This window comes from Camelus bactrianus, chromosome 21 (genome assembly GCF_048773025.1).
Source record: "Camelus bactrianus isolate YW-2024 breed Bactrian camel chromosome 21, ASM4877302v1, whole genome shotgun sequence".
Classification (NCBI taxonomy): domain Eukaryota; kingdom Metazoa; phylum Chordata; class Mammalia; order Artiodactyla; family Camelidae; genus Camelus; species Camelus bactrianus.
In genome coordinates, this window is record NC_133559.1 from 4,724,199 (window position 1) to 4,737,798 (window position 13,600).

The 13,600-nt window shown below is 52.6% G+C and overlaps 3 protein-coding genes across 8 annotated transcripts in view; 1 reads left to right on the forward strand and 2 right to left on the reverse strand.

Annotated features, from left to right (window-relative positions):
* Window positions 1–4,220, reverse strand: part of ANP32E (acidic nuclear phosphoprotein 32 family member E) — a 28,284-nt gene extending 24,064 nt beyond the window's left edge. Inside the window, exon 1 of the mRNA XM_074349367.1 lies at window positions 4,112–4,220. The gene's annotated coding sequence lies outside the window, so the exon portion shown is untranslated. The remainder of the gene's footprint in view (window positions 1–4,111) is intronic.
* CA14 (carbonic anhydrase 14) lies at window positions 1,616–8,478 on the forward strand. Of its 4 annotated transcripts, XM_010958504.3 has the most exons (12): window positions 1,616–1,743; window positions 2,524–2,635; window positions 4,596–4,616; window positions 5,570–5,749; window positions 6,146–6,288; window positions 6,519–6,614; window positions 6,809–6,875; window positions 7,059–7,216; window positions 7,328–7,448; window positions 7,668–7,688; window positions 7,810–7,894; window positions 8,016–8,478. In XM_010958504.3, the coding sequence occupies exons 2-12, from the start codon at window positions 2,581–2,583 to the stop codon at window positions 8,077–8,079; spliced, it is 1,011 nt and encodes a 336-aa protein (XP_010956806.1). In that variant the 5' UTR covers window positions 1,616–1,743; window positions 2,524–2,580; the 3' UTR covers window positions 8,080–8,478. The 4 variants fall into 4 exon arrangements, with proteins under 4 accessions (XP_010956806.1, XP_074205467.1, XP_010956804.1 ...); XM_010958503.3 differs by lacking the exon at window positions 1,616–1,743 and having other exon boundaries at window positions 1,803–2,635; window positions 5,689–5,749; XM_074349366.1 differs by lacking the exons at window positions 1,616–1,743; window positions 7,810–7,894 and having other exon boundaries at window positions 1,796–2,635.
* A 329-nt stretch (window positions 8,479–8,807) lies between these two features.
* Window positions 8,808–12,449, reverse strand: APH1A (aph-1 homolog A, gamma-secretase subunit). Of its 3 annotated transcripts, XM_010958501.3 has the most exons (7): window positions 12,097–12,446; window positions 11,366–11,536; window positions 11,131–11,204; window positions 10,773–10,895; window positions 10,492–10,619; window positions 9,946–10,069; window positions 8,808–9,609 (listed from the first exon to the last, which is right to left on the reverse strand). In XM_010958501.3, the coding sequence occupies exons 1-7, from the start codon at window positions 12,207–12,209 to the stop codon at window positions 9,545–9,547; spliced, it is 798 nt and encodes a 265-aa protein (XP_010956803.2). In that variant the 5' UTR covers window positions 12,210–12,446; the 3' UTR covers window positions 8,808–9,544. The 3 variants fall into 3 exon arrangements, 2 of the variants coding, with proteins under 2 accessions (XP_010956803.2, XP_074205466.1); XR_012501273.1 differs by lacking the exon at window positions 10,492–10,619 and having other exon boundaries at window positions 12,097–12,449; XM_074349365.1 differs by lacking the exon at window positions 10,492–10,619 and having other exon boundaries at window positions 8,808–10,069; window positions 12,097–12,449.
* Window positions 12,450–13,600: the final 1,151 nt, after the last annotated feature.

The window sequence follows — 13,600 nt, forward strand, 5'->3', positions numbered from 1 at the left end:
AGGCAGCAGAACGCCTTGGTTTTAGTGGGGTTTTAGCCAATCCCAGCGTGAGGAATGCGCTGGAGAGGGAGCAGTACGAATTGAAACAAAGGCGGCAGAGTTTGAGTAGTGACTAAGGTAGAGCACAGTGAGGGGCGGGGGTAGGGGAGGGAGATATTGGTGTTTTTTTGTTTGTTTGTTTGTTTGTTTAACATGTAAGGATTCTCTTGACACTACTCCAAATCAGCCTGGTGACAACAGAATTACCCACAGCTGAGCCAAAGATGAAAATAAAGGCAAGTCCCTGGAGTTTGCCTCCTTTCCTCCTCTCTCCTAGAAACTGAAGCCTTTGTCCACTTGGGAAACACGAGGGCCTGGAGAAGGTGCTGATTTGGGGCTGAGACATCTTTGTGAAACAATGTTCAGTAGTGTAGACAAAATCCCAAAGCCCACCAGCAGGGAAACACTTCCCAGAAGGAATCACATACAAAACATTTTGAACTAAAATTTGGAAAATTAAAAAAATTCATAGACAACCAGGAGGTGGCGCCTGGCAAGACCTGCTACCTGCCTTGGGAAGCTGCATCGCAGCCTCAGATCCTCCGCGGGAACTCTGTCCTGGAGGAGGTCATTCTGTCCAAATCGCTTCTTTCCTACCATGCAAAAGATGTCTCTGCTTTCTTTCTTTATTCTGTTCCTCTGTGTTAACTATCCTGATTCTCAGGAAGTCTGATTTATGCTTTAAGCCTTTTATCCTTCTTAGGTGGGATGGTTGGGGCTTTGGGGGAACCTCAAAACATAAAACTAACCTGGAAGGAAAAACTAATTTGGAGCGTGATGAGAGAATCAAAAAGGAAATGACATCTGCAAATGGCTTTGCTTTGCAGATTAATCACAGTAGACAGAAAGGCATGGCAGGCTCCTGCCTCTGCAGGAGCTGATGATTTAGTACATGCATTATTCTGTTCACTTGGCTTTTATCCTGCTCCCTAATTTAGCTTTTGCTCCCTTTGTTTTGGCTATTTATTGTTACTTGGCAGGAGCAAGGAGGGCAGAGGGAGCTCAAATGGGTGCATCCTCCTGGCTGTGACTCTGAAGGGTATGGAGCAGAAAGGTTCCAACGTCTGGCCTGAAGTTATCTGAGTTTCACATTCTGTAATGAGGGATTTAGAATGTACATTCCAATCAGGATTTCCAGTCCCATGAGAGAATAAACACCAGCCCACATTCCTGAGACATGGCAGCCTCTCTGCTCCACTTGCCCAAGTTCTCTGGTGGCACGTTCCACTCAGTCCCAAAAGCCCTGCCTCAGCCCTTTGTTGGGTAGGAGGGAAGACCCTGGGCCCCTCTCAACTGGATCACATGGTCTCCCTCTGCTCCCTCCCCTCTCCTCTGGAGTCTGCCTTTTTTTGATGGGGTTAGTGATTGTTTCTAAGATCTCCCCGTCACTTTTCCTGCCCTGGTCTCCCTGCCAGGGGTCAGTGTCCTCTTCAGTGACAAAAGCCGCCCTAGATCTGGGCTCCCTGGGGAGGGAGGTGGCTGGGTCTGGCAGTTGGAGCCGCTGTCTCTCCATGGTGCTGCTGTAGCCCCTCCCCCTGCTGGGCACACAAATGGGCTTTATACAGCAAACAAAACCACCCCCCACCCAGGCCACACAGGCACGTGGACCCAGGCCTCACCGTGGGAAGGGGGTGGTGACAGGCGCAGGAGAAAGAGATCGCTCCAAACAAGTTCTCTTCGCCTCACTTCTCTTCCACAAGCCAGGTTTTAGTCCTTGACTTCCTACCCTCCACCCACTCCCTGTCTCCCAGCTCCTCCTGGTTACCTCTCTCCAAACTCTGGACTTTTCCTATTCCAGGGCAGCTCAAATCCTGCAGGGGATTGGGAACAGGTCCTCCCCGCAGCTGCCCCACATCACCCAGGGAAGGAGTTGCTCCTCAGAGAAGCCAGATGGGGAATGAGTGTCTCCCTGAGGGGGCTGGATGGGACCCCAAAGGGCTGAACCCCAAACCTTCTTTTCCTGCCCCTGCCCACTCCAGGGGACACTGTTGCTTCTCAGCAGTATCTGTGTGAATAGCAGAGGGAGGAAGAGCTCACCCTAGCTGGGCTCCTGAGCCAGGGCCAGGGCTCCGGTGAAACCCGCTGCTTGCTCTGCAGGGCCATCCTGCATGCTTAATCGGCTATTTAAGGAGCTATTCGCCAGCAACCCAGGCCACCCCCCTCCCCACGTACACCCGTCCAGAGCCACCTTAAAAGCAGAAGGCAATTGTGAAGTCGCTGGCCAGAAAGTGGAGTGAAGACTGCAGAGGGAGATAAAAAAACAGAGGGCAGAAAGAGAGGCAGCAAGACTTGTCCTGGGAACCAGAAATTCACAGTACCCCACTGAAAACCAAATCCCCTGGCAGCCCACAGAAACAAAAAAAAAAAAACAACCAGAGAAAGAGATCAATACACTCAACTCCAGGAACCTCCTCTTCTCTCTCTCTCTCCCTCTCTCCCCACACCTCCCTCTCCCCTCCACCTCCCCCCACCACCCCGCCCTAGTCCTCTTGTCCCCTAGTCCCCAAACTCCCAGTACCTTGTGCTCCTTCCGAGGATACCATGTTGCTTTTCACCCTCCTGCTAGAGGTGATTTGGATCCTGCCTGCAAACGGGGGTAGGTACCTCTGGATGTCTGTGTGTCTGTCTGTGCTGGTGTACACATGTCGCCATGCATGCTTAATGGAGGAGGAGGAGTGTAAAAGGAAGCCTAGGGGCTAGAATAATAGGCTCAGGGATGGAGGGGGAAAAAGGAGTGGGGAGGAAACCACTTTCCTCCTTTTCCCTTTGCTTTTCCAGCTTTGCCGTTCATGGGGATGGGGGGCGAACTGGCTGGGGGCAGGATGTGTACACACACCCTGCGGGAATCACTTTGCAGGCTACAAAGTCTCTCTGGAGCTCTTTCCCCCACTGCCCTAGTCCCAGGCAACCCTCCTGGCCTTCTTTATTTACAAACTCATCCAATTAAGGAGCCAAAGAGGCCTGCAGTGAAAGAAAAGAGGACTGATTTGGGGCGGGGGGGAGCACATACCTCCTAACTCAGACCCTGGTCCCTGACTATAAGCCACGTGGCCAAAGTCCCCTCTTGGTTCTCTACGTGGCAACTAATTTCTCAGCTTTTTTCCTGAACGTAGTAGCAATAATAGTCAACATTATTGGGCTCTTTACAGTTGACAAAGGACTTTCAGGAGCTCCCAGGAGAGGAGGAGGGACTCTTGGGGGAAAACAGGCGAAGGTGCTCCAGGAGTGTCCCCAGGACTCCCACCCCTCATTTTTGTGCTCCTGTGCTTAGCACAGTATTCGGCACAGAGCTGGTGTGTAGTTAAGATGCGTTGGAAGAACAGGGTTGGGGGTTGTCTAGAGGACAGAAGGGGCATTGCAAAGAGGATGACGGGGGGCACCAAGCCAAGGAGAGTTGCAAATTGCACCTGAGGAAAAAGAAAAAAATTGGCAAAGAGGAGGAAGAGATGTAGAACTAGTGTGTTGAATATTTAGTGGGAGGGAAAGGACAAGACAGTCGGCCTGCCCAGAACCAGGGAATTTGAGTCATTGAGGTGTCCCACTGAGCTGGTGAGTGAGAGGCAGCCTCCAGCCCTCCCTTGGGCTGCTTTTCAGAATTGTCTGAACCAAGGGATGGGCCAACAGAAGAGCCCGATGATGAGATCAAGGATATCTTAGAAGTCTGAGGAATTTAAGACAATAAGAGAAAGGAAAGAATGTATAATTTTTTTCCAAAGGTCCTAGCAATGTGAATAATACAGAGACAACCTGCCAGGACGCCTCCCTTTCCTCTTGAAGCAGTTTGGTCCTGGGTCAGTGCTGGGCCAGCAGACCCCCGGCCTTTCAGCCCAAGACAGGACTGCCCGAGAGCCTGGCATGTGACCCAGCTGGCAGCTCTCTTCTCCACACACAATGCTTAACTTTCATCCTGTCCCTGCCAGCCTGCTGCCTGTGCCCACCCACCACCCTCAACGTACAGTGGACCCTGCCCGACTCCCACCTTCCCTAGCCTTCTGACAGTCTAGGGAGCAGAGGTTCCTGGTGATGTGAAAAGTTTCCTTTAGAGTTACTGGGACCAGAAGGAAGAACTTACATGTTAATTTTCAGATCAGTGCCTTGCTTCTTAAAATGCTTCAAAGCAAAGGAATAATGGCTCTCTCCCCTCAGCAGCACCACACCAACTCTGAACTTCTTTCCCCTCCTCCCAACTAGTCCCTTTCTCCAAGCTCTCTGCCTACACCCTCACCTCAGCCCGATCTTCTAAGGGTTAGATTGGCTTGGCACTGGCTGTAGAAAAGTGAGGGTTGGGCATTCTGCACATTTGGATCCAGGTTAATTTTAGTCTCCTGGCTTTATCTCTTTTCATTTCTCCTCCCTCTTTACTCAGCGAGCACAAGCGCAGCCTGGCTGGTGATTGTAAATAGGCCCCCCGACCTTTCCACTGAGGTGTCCAGTTTCAGGGCTTCCTTTGGGAAGTGCTGGAGCAGAGGGAGGAGAAAGCGCAGAGAGGGAGGGGCAGTGGAGGAGGGCTGGCCCCAGGCCGCGCTGGCTGTAACTCAAATTACTCTGCTTTGCAGGTCAACACTGGACATATGAGGGTGAGAGCCGAACCCAAGGCACACTGCCCCTCTTCCATACTGGGGCCTCTTCACCTGGTGGGAAGACTCTTGTCACGTGGGTGGGGAGGCTTCTTTTAGCTTTCACCCTAGCTCCTCCCTTCCAGTCTCCCCATGCCCTAGCTTTTGCATGTATGGCTCCTAGCCCTATTCTAACCATCAAATCCCACACCTCCTGATACAGCAGAAAAGCCAGTTGTGTCCTCAGTCAGTCTGTGTGGGAATGAGGGAGCTGGAGTGGAAAGGGGACTGGGGTGGGGGAGCACCCTGAGCTTAGCTGCCATTCTCCTCCTGGCTCTCTTTCTATCCTGATCGATCCTCCCCTCACCTGCATCTGTAATTGGGCCAGAGCTTGAGGTCAGGGGTGAGGAAGAGACCAGCCAGACCGTCTGCAACCCTGGCAGAAGTGGAACTTGAATCCTTTGAGCTTTTGATCAATAACTCAACCAAATTCCAAAGTCAATACAAGGTCCAGGGCAAGAGCAAGAAGTGAATGATGGAAGGTTAGCAGATCTGGCTCTTAAGGCCACTTGATGGGGACCCTAAAGAGACCCTATCTCTCTGGGATCATTTCCTTTTCCCAGTTTTCCTGCTCCTACTCAAGTCCCACCTCTCTGGGTGTGCAGGCTTTCTATCCATCCCCTCTTCCTTTCATTCAGTTTCTTATCCTCCAACAAGAGGACAGGTAAGTAAAAGCCACTGCTCCCCATGTATCAGGAGCGCTGGGGGGCATCACTGCCTCTGGGTGCGTGAAGGGACCACAGCAGCAAGCCCAGCAGGGGGTCCCACTTCACCCAGCCCTGCACAGCTGGGGGCTTCACCCAGGCTGGACGGAAGTGCATTTCTGTCTCCACACGGGTTTAGCTTGGTGGGGGGTTGCTGAAGGGTGGCTGGGGCAGGAGGGCAGGACGAATGTCTGTGGTAACCCCCACCAGGCCCACATGGTCAAGACCATTGGCCAGCCTCTTACCCTGAGTGTGGAAGCAATGCCCAGTCTCCCATCAATATCCAGACAGACAGTGTGACTTTTGACCCTGAGTTGCTCGTTCTGCAGCCCCATGGATATGAACAGCCTGGCACCGAGCCTTTGGACCTGCACAATAATGGCCACACAGGTAAAAAGCCCAGGCCCCAAGGAGATGTAAACTCCAGGTCCAATCTTAGGAGTTTAGGGGAGGAATCCTCCTAACCTCTAGATTCTCAGAAGGCTTCATCTATAAATTTGGAGACATGAGAATGGGGATGAGGCTCCTGTAGCCAAAGGTGGGAACTGTGTGTGTACAAGCAAGCTCTGCTGGTGGGTTAGTGTCATAGCATTGACTTGATATTCGCTGAGAAAGGCAGAGACGTGCTAGAAAAGCAGTATGGGAAAGCCTATGGGAAAAACTGGGTGCTGGGGGGGAGGAAGACAGAAAAGGCTGGCCAAGTCTCCCAAGAAGTGGTGGCAACCCAGGGGCTGGAATGTATCCACATTCTTCCACCAACCCAAGCTCGCTCTCTTTCCCCCACAGTGCAACTCTCTCTGCCCCCAACTCTGTATCTGGAGGGACTTCCCAGAAAATATGTAGCTGCCCAGCTCCACCTGCACTGGGGTCAGCGAGGATCCCCGTGGGGCTCAGAGCACCAGATCAATGGCGAAGCCACAGCTGCAGAGGTACCAGGGAGCAAAGCCTGGACTATGACACAGTGACAGGCATGGTCAGTGCGGGGGAGAGGAAGAATCCACAAACTAGGAAAAGTCACACTTGGGAGAAAAGGCCAAGCTTTTCGGGACAGATTTAGGGCATGCTGGTGGTGGTGCTGATGGTAGCGGCTAGGCTAGAAGCCCTGGGAGTGGGTAGCGGAGAAACATTAAGTGATTCAATTCCCTCTCCCCTCCCTCAGCTTCACATTGTACATTATGATTCCGAGTCCTACGATAGCTTGAGTGAGGCTGCTCAGAGGCCTCAGGGCCTGGCTGTCTTGGGCATCCTGATTGAGGTCAGTGGCCCCCAACCCCTCCTAGGCCTCTCTCCACTCCCTCTGCATCCTTCAGTCCTACTCTGCCCCTGTCTGTTGCTGGTCACCCTCCCAAGAAAAGCCAGCAACCCACTCTGACCATTTACTTTACCCACGAATGTCTTACTCCAAACCCGGACTCGTTCAAACTCTCTTCCCCTTTCCTCCCATTCCAGGTGGGTGAGACCAAGAATCCAGCTTATGAACACATTCTGAGTCACTTGCATGAAATCAGGCATAAAGGTGAGTCCTAAAAATCTACCTTAACACAAAGAAAGGTTAGACTTCAGGGAAACTTCCCCCCAAAGGCCTCAAAGGCCTGGAATGAGGTGGTGAGTTAGGGACCAGGAGGGTTCGCTTCTGGGAGCCCTGCCTAGGTAAGCTGGGGTGCAGGGAGAGGCAGATGAGTCCAGTGTTCTCACCCAGATCAGAAGACCTCAGTGCCGCCGTTCAACGTGAGAGAGCTGCTCCCCCCTCTGCTGGCGCAGTTCTTCCGGTACAATGGCTCTCTCACCACACCCCCCTGCTACCAGAGTGTGCTCTGGACGGTCTTCAGTCGAAGAGCCCAGATCTCGATGGGACAGGTGAGCGGTGGAGAGGGGAGGCAGCAGACAAAGCTGTAACCTCAAACCCTTTCCCACTCCCCCAAGCGAGTGCCACTTGTCCCTTAATCCCACTCTTCTCCTCGTCCTCAGCTGGAAAAGCTCCAGGAGACTTTGTTCTCCACAGAAGAAGAGCCTTCTAAGCTCCTGGTGCAGAACTACCGAGCCCCCCAGCCTCTCAATCAGCGAGCAGTCTTTGCTTCTTTCATCCAAGGTGACTGTACAGGGCTTGGAGAAGGAGACAGGAATCTGGGGGACTCAATGGCAGGAACCAGGGAGCCCCTGGGAAGGAAAAGGAGGCTAAGTGGGGAAGGGGTTTCCAGAACTCACTTGGACTGCGAGCCAGCCCCCAACCCCGAGTGCTGGCGCAGTGTGCTACTCCCAGCCGGGATGGGGATCTGGTCTCACTGACCCAAGTTTTCTTCCCTTACAGTGGGATCCTTGTATACCACAGGTAAGTCAGCCCTCCCCAGGTACTGGGGGACGCTGTGTGTAGGGGCTCCTCAGCAAGTCAGGGAAAGGCTCAGTATCTGCATTAGTCCTAGGCTGGCACCTTCCATCTTTCTCTCTCCCAGGTGAAATGCTGAGTCTAGGAGTGGGAATCTTGGTTGGCTGTCTCTGCCTTCTGCTGGCCCTTTATTTCATCATTAGAAAGATTCGGTGAGATCCTACTCTGCATTCCTCCAATCCTTTCTCTCTCGTACTGAAAAGCATTCTTGTATTCCACCTCTAATCTGTTCCCCCAGGACTAGTCATTTCCATGAACCATTCCCCCTTCCAGGAAGAAGAGACTGGGAAACCGGAAAAGTGTGGTCTTCACCTCAGCACGAGCCACTGAGGCATAGACTCCTTCTCGGACACCATAGATGCCTTCCCCTCGCCTATTAGGGAGCTTGTAAAGTGGTGTGTTGGGACTGGCCAGAAAATCCTGTAGGAATAGGCCAACACCCCTCCTTCCTCCAGGCAGCCCCTACAGAGGTGTGGACAGGCTCTTGTTCAAGGAAGAACAACAGAGCCATGAGCCTCTCAAAACATACAGGAGATCAGGAGACCCCCATGTTGACAATGCAGCAGGCAAACTGTGCTTAGGGGATGCTGGGGATGTGTCCCAAAGTCCCCCACCTCCTCATCTTTATATTGCTGTCCCTAGATAGAGTGCAGGACCTCCCCTGAGGAAAAAGAGTTGCTGTTGTTGGGGTTGTTTTTTTGCTCAATATATTTGGAAATTAAAGTTTCTGACCCCACTTCTGGCGTTACCTTTGGGGCTTTTGAGAATGGGGAAGTTCCCTAATGCTTCAGATGGCAGAGGTAGGCAAACGATAGGGAAAAGGGAGCATGGGTGAATAATTCCTTTTATCCCAGTTCTGGAAGGGGAGATCCACTTCTGGAAGACACTTAACACAGAGTTTCTGACACGTTTGACCACCAGCCCAGATTTCTGCCCCAGCGCCAAAGCCAAGCTTGGAGGGGACCAGAGGTTGCCAGGTTAGGAAGGAGGTTGGACAAGAGACATGAGAGGGCAGAAACCTCAATTTAACATGTTATCCCCTGCCTTTAAAGCCAAGGTCCCCCACAATTATAAAGTCCTTTTTATTAGTCAAAATCACAATCACCTTGATTAAAAGGATGGGACACACCATCCTCAGCAGAAAATGATACAGTTTGTAGAAAACCTCCCCGTCCCCCTCACCCCCCAATTAAAAACTAGAAAAAATCTGCCCTCCTTCCCTGTGATGTCACGGTAGGCTGACTCCTCCAGTGGCACTGCAGCTCTGGAGTGGGCCAGCTCCCCACAGCACCCTCCACTTCACCTTGGGGAGAGGAGGGATGCTGGCGGTCAAGGAGGTTAAATCATTAGTTCCAGTAATACCAGTTCCCAAACATGCACTTCCTTCCTTTCCCCCAAAGCCTGCGACCAAGGGGAAAGCTGGACAGATATGAGCCCAGCCATAAGGAGCAATTTAAGGAGGGAAGATATAGTCCAAGGAGGTTGGGAGAAGAATTCCAACATACCTCCTCCCTCCCCCAACTCAAAAAAAAAAAAAAAAAAGGCAATTTGGGGTCTTTATCACATCAAAAATGGTTCCCCTCAGACCTGAGAAAAAGACCAAGGTGTCAGCCTGGGGAGGGGATACTGGGAAACTCAGAGCTCGTCTACCCTTCAACCTCCATTGACTTCATCTCCGTGGCAATGGCTAAGCTAGGTCCCTTTTCTTGGCAACCTGCACTGTCCAGAACTGGAGATGGAGAAATACAGGGCGAGGTGATCAGGAGGGCACCGCAGGCCCAGGGGTCCCCCCCCAGGTTCCCTCAGTCCTCGGGTGGGATGCGCAGGGCAGAATACACCATCACCCGACTGTCCTCCTGCCGTCGGCCTGCAGAGGGGAAGGGGGGTGAGTCTTGGGCAGAGTGAGAGCAGAGCACTGACACAGGGGGAGTCCTGGACAACGAGAGGGGGTCCCCAGATGGTGGGGATAAGTGCAGATTCAAACCCACCAGTCACTGACTGGCTGAACCCAGACTGCTCCTGGTAAAGTCTAGAGACTAAAGGTCACAAGTGGACAGAGCAAAACCCTGAAGGTGGTGGAATAGACCGACGTGGAGACAGAGAATGGAAGGCAATGGACCCGGGCTGGGGCTGGGCTCAGTCATGGGCAGTGGGCAGGCAGGTGGGATCTGTCAGGCGATCAGTCCAAGTAGTCAGTCCTTACACGAGAGACTGCGCTGGATACTTCGGAAAGACCCTCCAGCTGTGATGAAGGCCCAGAGCCCCATGGAAACAGTGACTGCGTAGATGGGCAGCAGGCTGGCCTCATACCAGGGGTTCAGGAATGTCTGGGGATGGGAGGAAGAGGAGAAAAGAGGTTAGATTCTCCCTCTGCCTAATCCCCCTATTCTCTTTGTGGCTTTGACCCAGATATCTCACTTAGCTCCCCAGTCCTTCCCTTCAGAACACCAGCATCTTGTGATTAAGAGGACTTGTGATTCTCGGCTCCCTCTGAGGTTTCTGCCACTCCCCCTCACCTCAGACTATCTGCGCTACAGTTTGCCTAACCATTCAAACTCCTACCCCAGAGCATCCTCAGAGCAGGTTATACAATTGATGCTGAGGTGAGAGACCTCAAAAGACTCACCTTTCTGCCTCCTCCCAAAATAAGTTTTAAAATGTTAAGAAGTGAGGATTTATTTCCCCTCCATCCCACTCACCATTAAGTTCTTTTCTCTCTGACTCAGGCAGGCCCCTGTCCCCAACTCACCAGTCCCGATGTCAGTAGGTGACTCCCAACCACCAGGCCCAAAGCCCAGTACCGTCTCCTCTCACAGGCATCAAAGAACACAACTCCCCAAAAGGTATGGAGCAGGATAATGGCTGCTGTCAGAAAGGCTGCAGGGAGGGAGATGGGGATGAGATACACCCCTCATCTTCTCCCAGCCTCCTGAGATGTTGAGCCAAAGAAGTCTCCCCGGGAGGGCCAATAAATCAGATCAGGGCGAGGTATGGATGGGGCATGAAGGCAAGAAAGAAAATGGATCTTACCTGAAGTCAAGAAGTAATAGGGTGAGTCTCCATGGATCCCAACCACACCGGGCCCAAGTGCATCGGCCAAAATATTGATAACAGAGAAGACACCACTGATGATACCGAAGGAAAGACCAGAAACTGAGGGGAGGGAGGGTCTCATCAATGTCAGAGGTCACTATAGTCTGATTACCAGTGATCCCTCCCCATTCCCAGTCACAATTTCCCCACACCTACTCTCCCTCCAGACCTCCTCTCCCTGGAAGTCAGGTATGAAGAAAAACAAGAAGCCACTTAGGACATGTGGATGTTTAGAGACTTCACTGGGAGAGGGGGGTGTCCAACTCCCTCCTCCAGTCCTTGTCCCTTGGCTCACCATAAGCCATCTGGCGGATCGAGATGGGTGATCTTCCGTCCTCACTCAGCGATGCTAACCCCTCATCTGCCTTCCTGGGGTGGGGTGGGGTGGGGTAGGGGAAACATGAGGAAGGGCAGGAAGCTACTTTCCCTCTAATGTCTTCCCTTAGTGCTTCCTCATCCAAACCACCACCCAGCGCTGCCCCACTGCAATCCTCTGCCCTTCTCCCCTCCAGACCATCCCATCTTCTTACTTAAGCAGCTTGTAGTAGGCAAAGCGGAACACCTCCTGTAGAAGGACAGAGACTGCAGCACCAAAAATCAGGAGGCCATACTGGAGCCGGGCATCTGACCGGTCGGTCACATGGACCAAGATGAACCAGACCACAGAGGCCAAGAGCAGGGAGACGAGCCAGAAAAATGCCCTGAGAAAAGACAAGGGCAATCAGACAGGCAAGGGTAGGGGGCAGCCAGAGAAATCAAAGAAGGGACCCAACTAAGGCTGCAGCATAAAGTGGAAGTTAGACTTCCGGATGGCCAGGGAGACAGGGAGGAGACAGGATAGGTGTCTCCACCAAGGGAGTCTGGAGGGATCTGGACGCAGGGGAAAGGGTAAAAATCTGATTAAAGAGTCTTCAGAGCCAGATGAGAGCCGGAGTGTAGGAGCACAGGAGGGCGAGGTATCCATTCCTGGATACTCCCTTAGGGCCGGCCGAGGTCAGCACAGCCCCCTCACGAATCTTGGCCTTGGGCCTTCTCTGACGTCGCCGGGAGGAGTATAGGAGGAATCTGTGCGATCTCTGGAAGGCGGAAACCAACTGCGGGAAAAGGCACATCACCCAGACCCCTGACTCGACTCTCTCCAGTCTTCACCTCCGACTAGTCTCCCTCAACTCAGGCTTCCAGGCTCGCCCCAAGTTCCTCCAGCCCTTTTCTGATCTCTCTCTTCGGCGTCGTCCCGCGTCTCCCCAAGCCCCTAACTCACCCCGCGACCAGGATAATGACGCGAAGCGGGTCTCCAGCCACAGTGATCAAGAAAAGCGCAAAGGCTGGGCCGAAAGCGACGAAAGTGCATCCAAAAAACACAGCGGCCCCCATGGCTGGGTAGCTGGGGGCGGGGTGGAGGCCTGGCCAAGAGAGGCGAAGGGGAGGAGCACGCCAGCTAGGGAGTCCGCGTGGGGTGGCGACGCGACCCCGTGAGGGGTGCGGTGCAATGTCACCCCCGGACCCCGGGGAAGGGGGGGGGCACAGAAACCCCAGATACTGGTCTTCGCGACTTCCTCTACGGAAGCCGAGGAGGGGACAAACCCCGGCTGCGGCCCCATGGCCACCTCCCATCTAATCCCCACCCCCTGGAGGCCAATGGAGAACCGGCGGGGGCGGAGCTGCGAAGGCGGAGGCGTGGCTGCACTACCTACTGGGAGTTGTAGTCCTGCCCCCACCCCCAACCCTGGACCTCGCCCCTGGGAGTGGCTCCAGCCCGTTAAATCAGTGGGCTAGTCCCAGGCCCGGATTCGGGGCTTCAGTTCATCATTGTTCGCTGTTTCCTTTCGTTATTTTCTGGGGAAGGGTGGTAGCCACCCTGCCTCTTCTTGAAGAGCTGCAGAGAGGGGAAGATCCTGTTGAAACCTAAGGGACAAATACAAGGAAAGCACAAGACAGAGGGTGCAGGGAGATAGGGACAGGTATTGTTCTTACTTGAATGAGCGGAAGTGGACTAGAGCTAATGCCTAAGAGGTGAAGGTTAGACGTAAAACTCGGAGCTCTTTGAACAGGCTAGTATAGGAAACATGCAACACAGCTAATGAAGCCTTCATCTGTAATGACAAGAGAATAAGAAGCCAAAGGAGCCTGGAGAGCAATGTTAGGAAGGAGGTTAGAGGGGATTTGGAATTAAAATTGTTTGTAAAAGGCAGAGCGACGGGGATGAAGGAAAAAAGACAACCTCTCCCTCCAGCTTACTCAGTTCCTTTCATGTCATACTTCCTCTATTTATTTTATGAAAAATGAACCTCAGTGGGGTCTTTTCCTCAGCCTGGGGGGAGGAAAGGGGCAGGGAATGCATATTAGAGCAGAAGAAAATTAAAGTAGAAAAGGGTATTGTCATCTCATTTGGACCGGAGTAGGGTTAGTCCTTAGGCAGGATGTTTAGGCAAAAGAGTACCAGGATGAGAAAGTGAGGGAAACTGGAATATCGCTTTTGAAAGAGTAATCAGCGTACCAAAAAACTATAGAAATTGTTCAAGGAGAACCAGGCTTCCTTTCCTTCCTGGAAAAGATTCATGGCCATGCATATGTGTACATTCATGTAAGAGTTTACATTTTTTCCCCAGGAAATTCTGGAAAGGAGCTGAAGGAATAGATTCTATAGATTTACAGGGGAAGTCACCATGCAAATCCTCCCCCGATGAGGTTGAGAGGGTGGGAGCATCTTGGCCAGTGCTCAAGCTCTAGTGAGTCTTGCTTCCGAACCTACCAGGCCAGAAGAG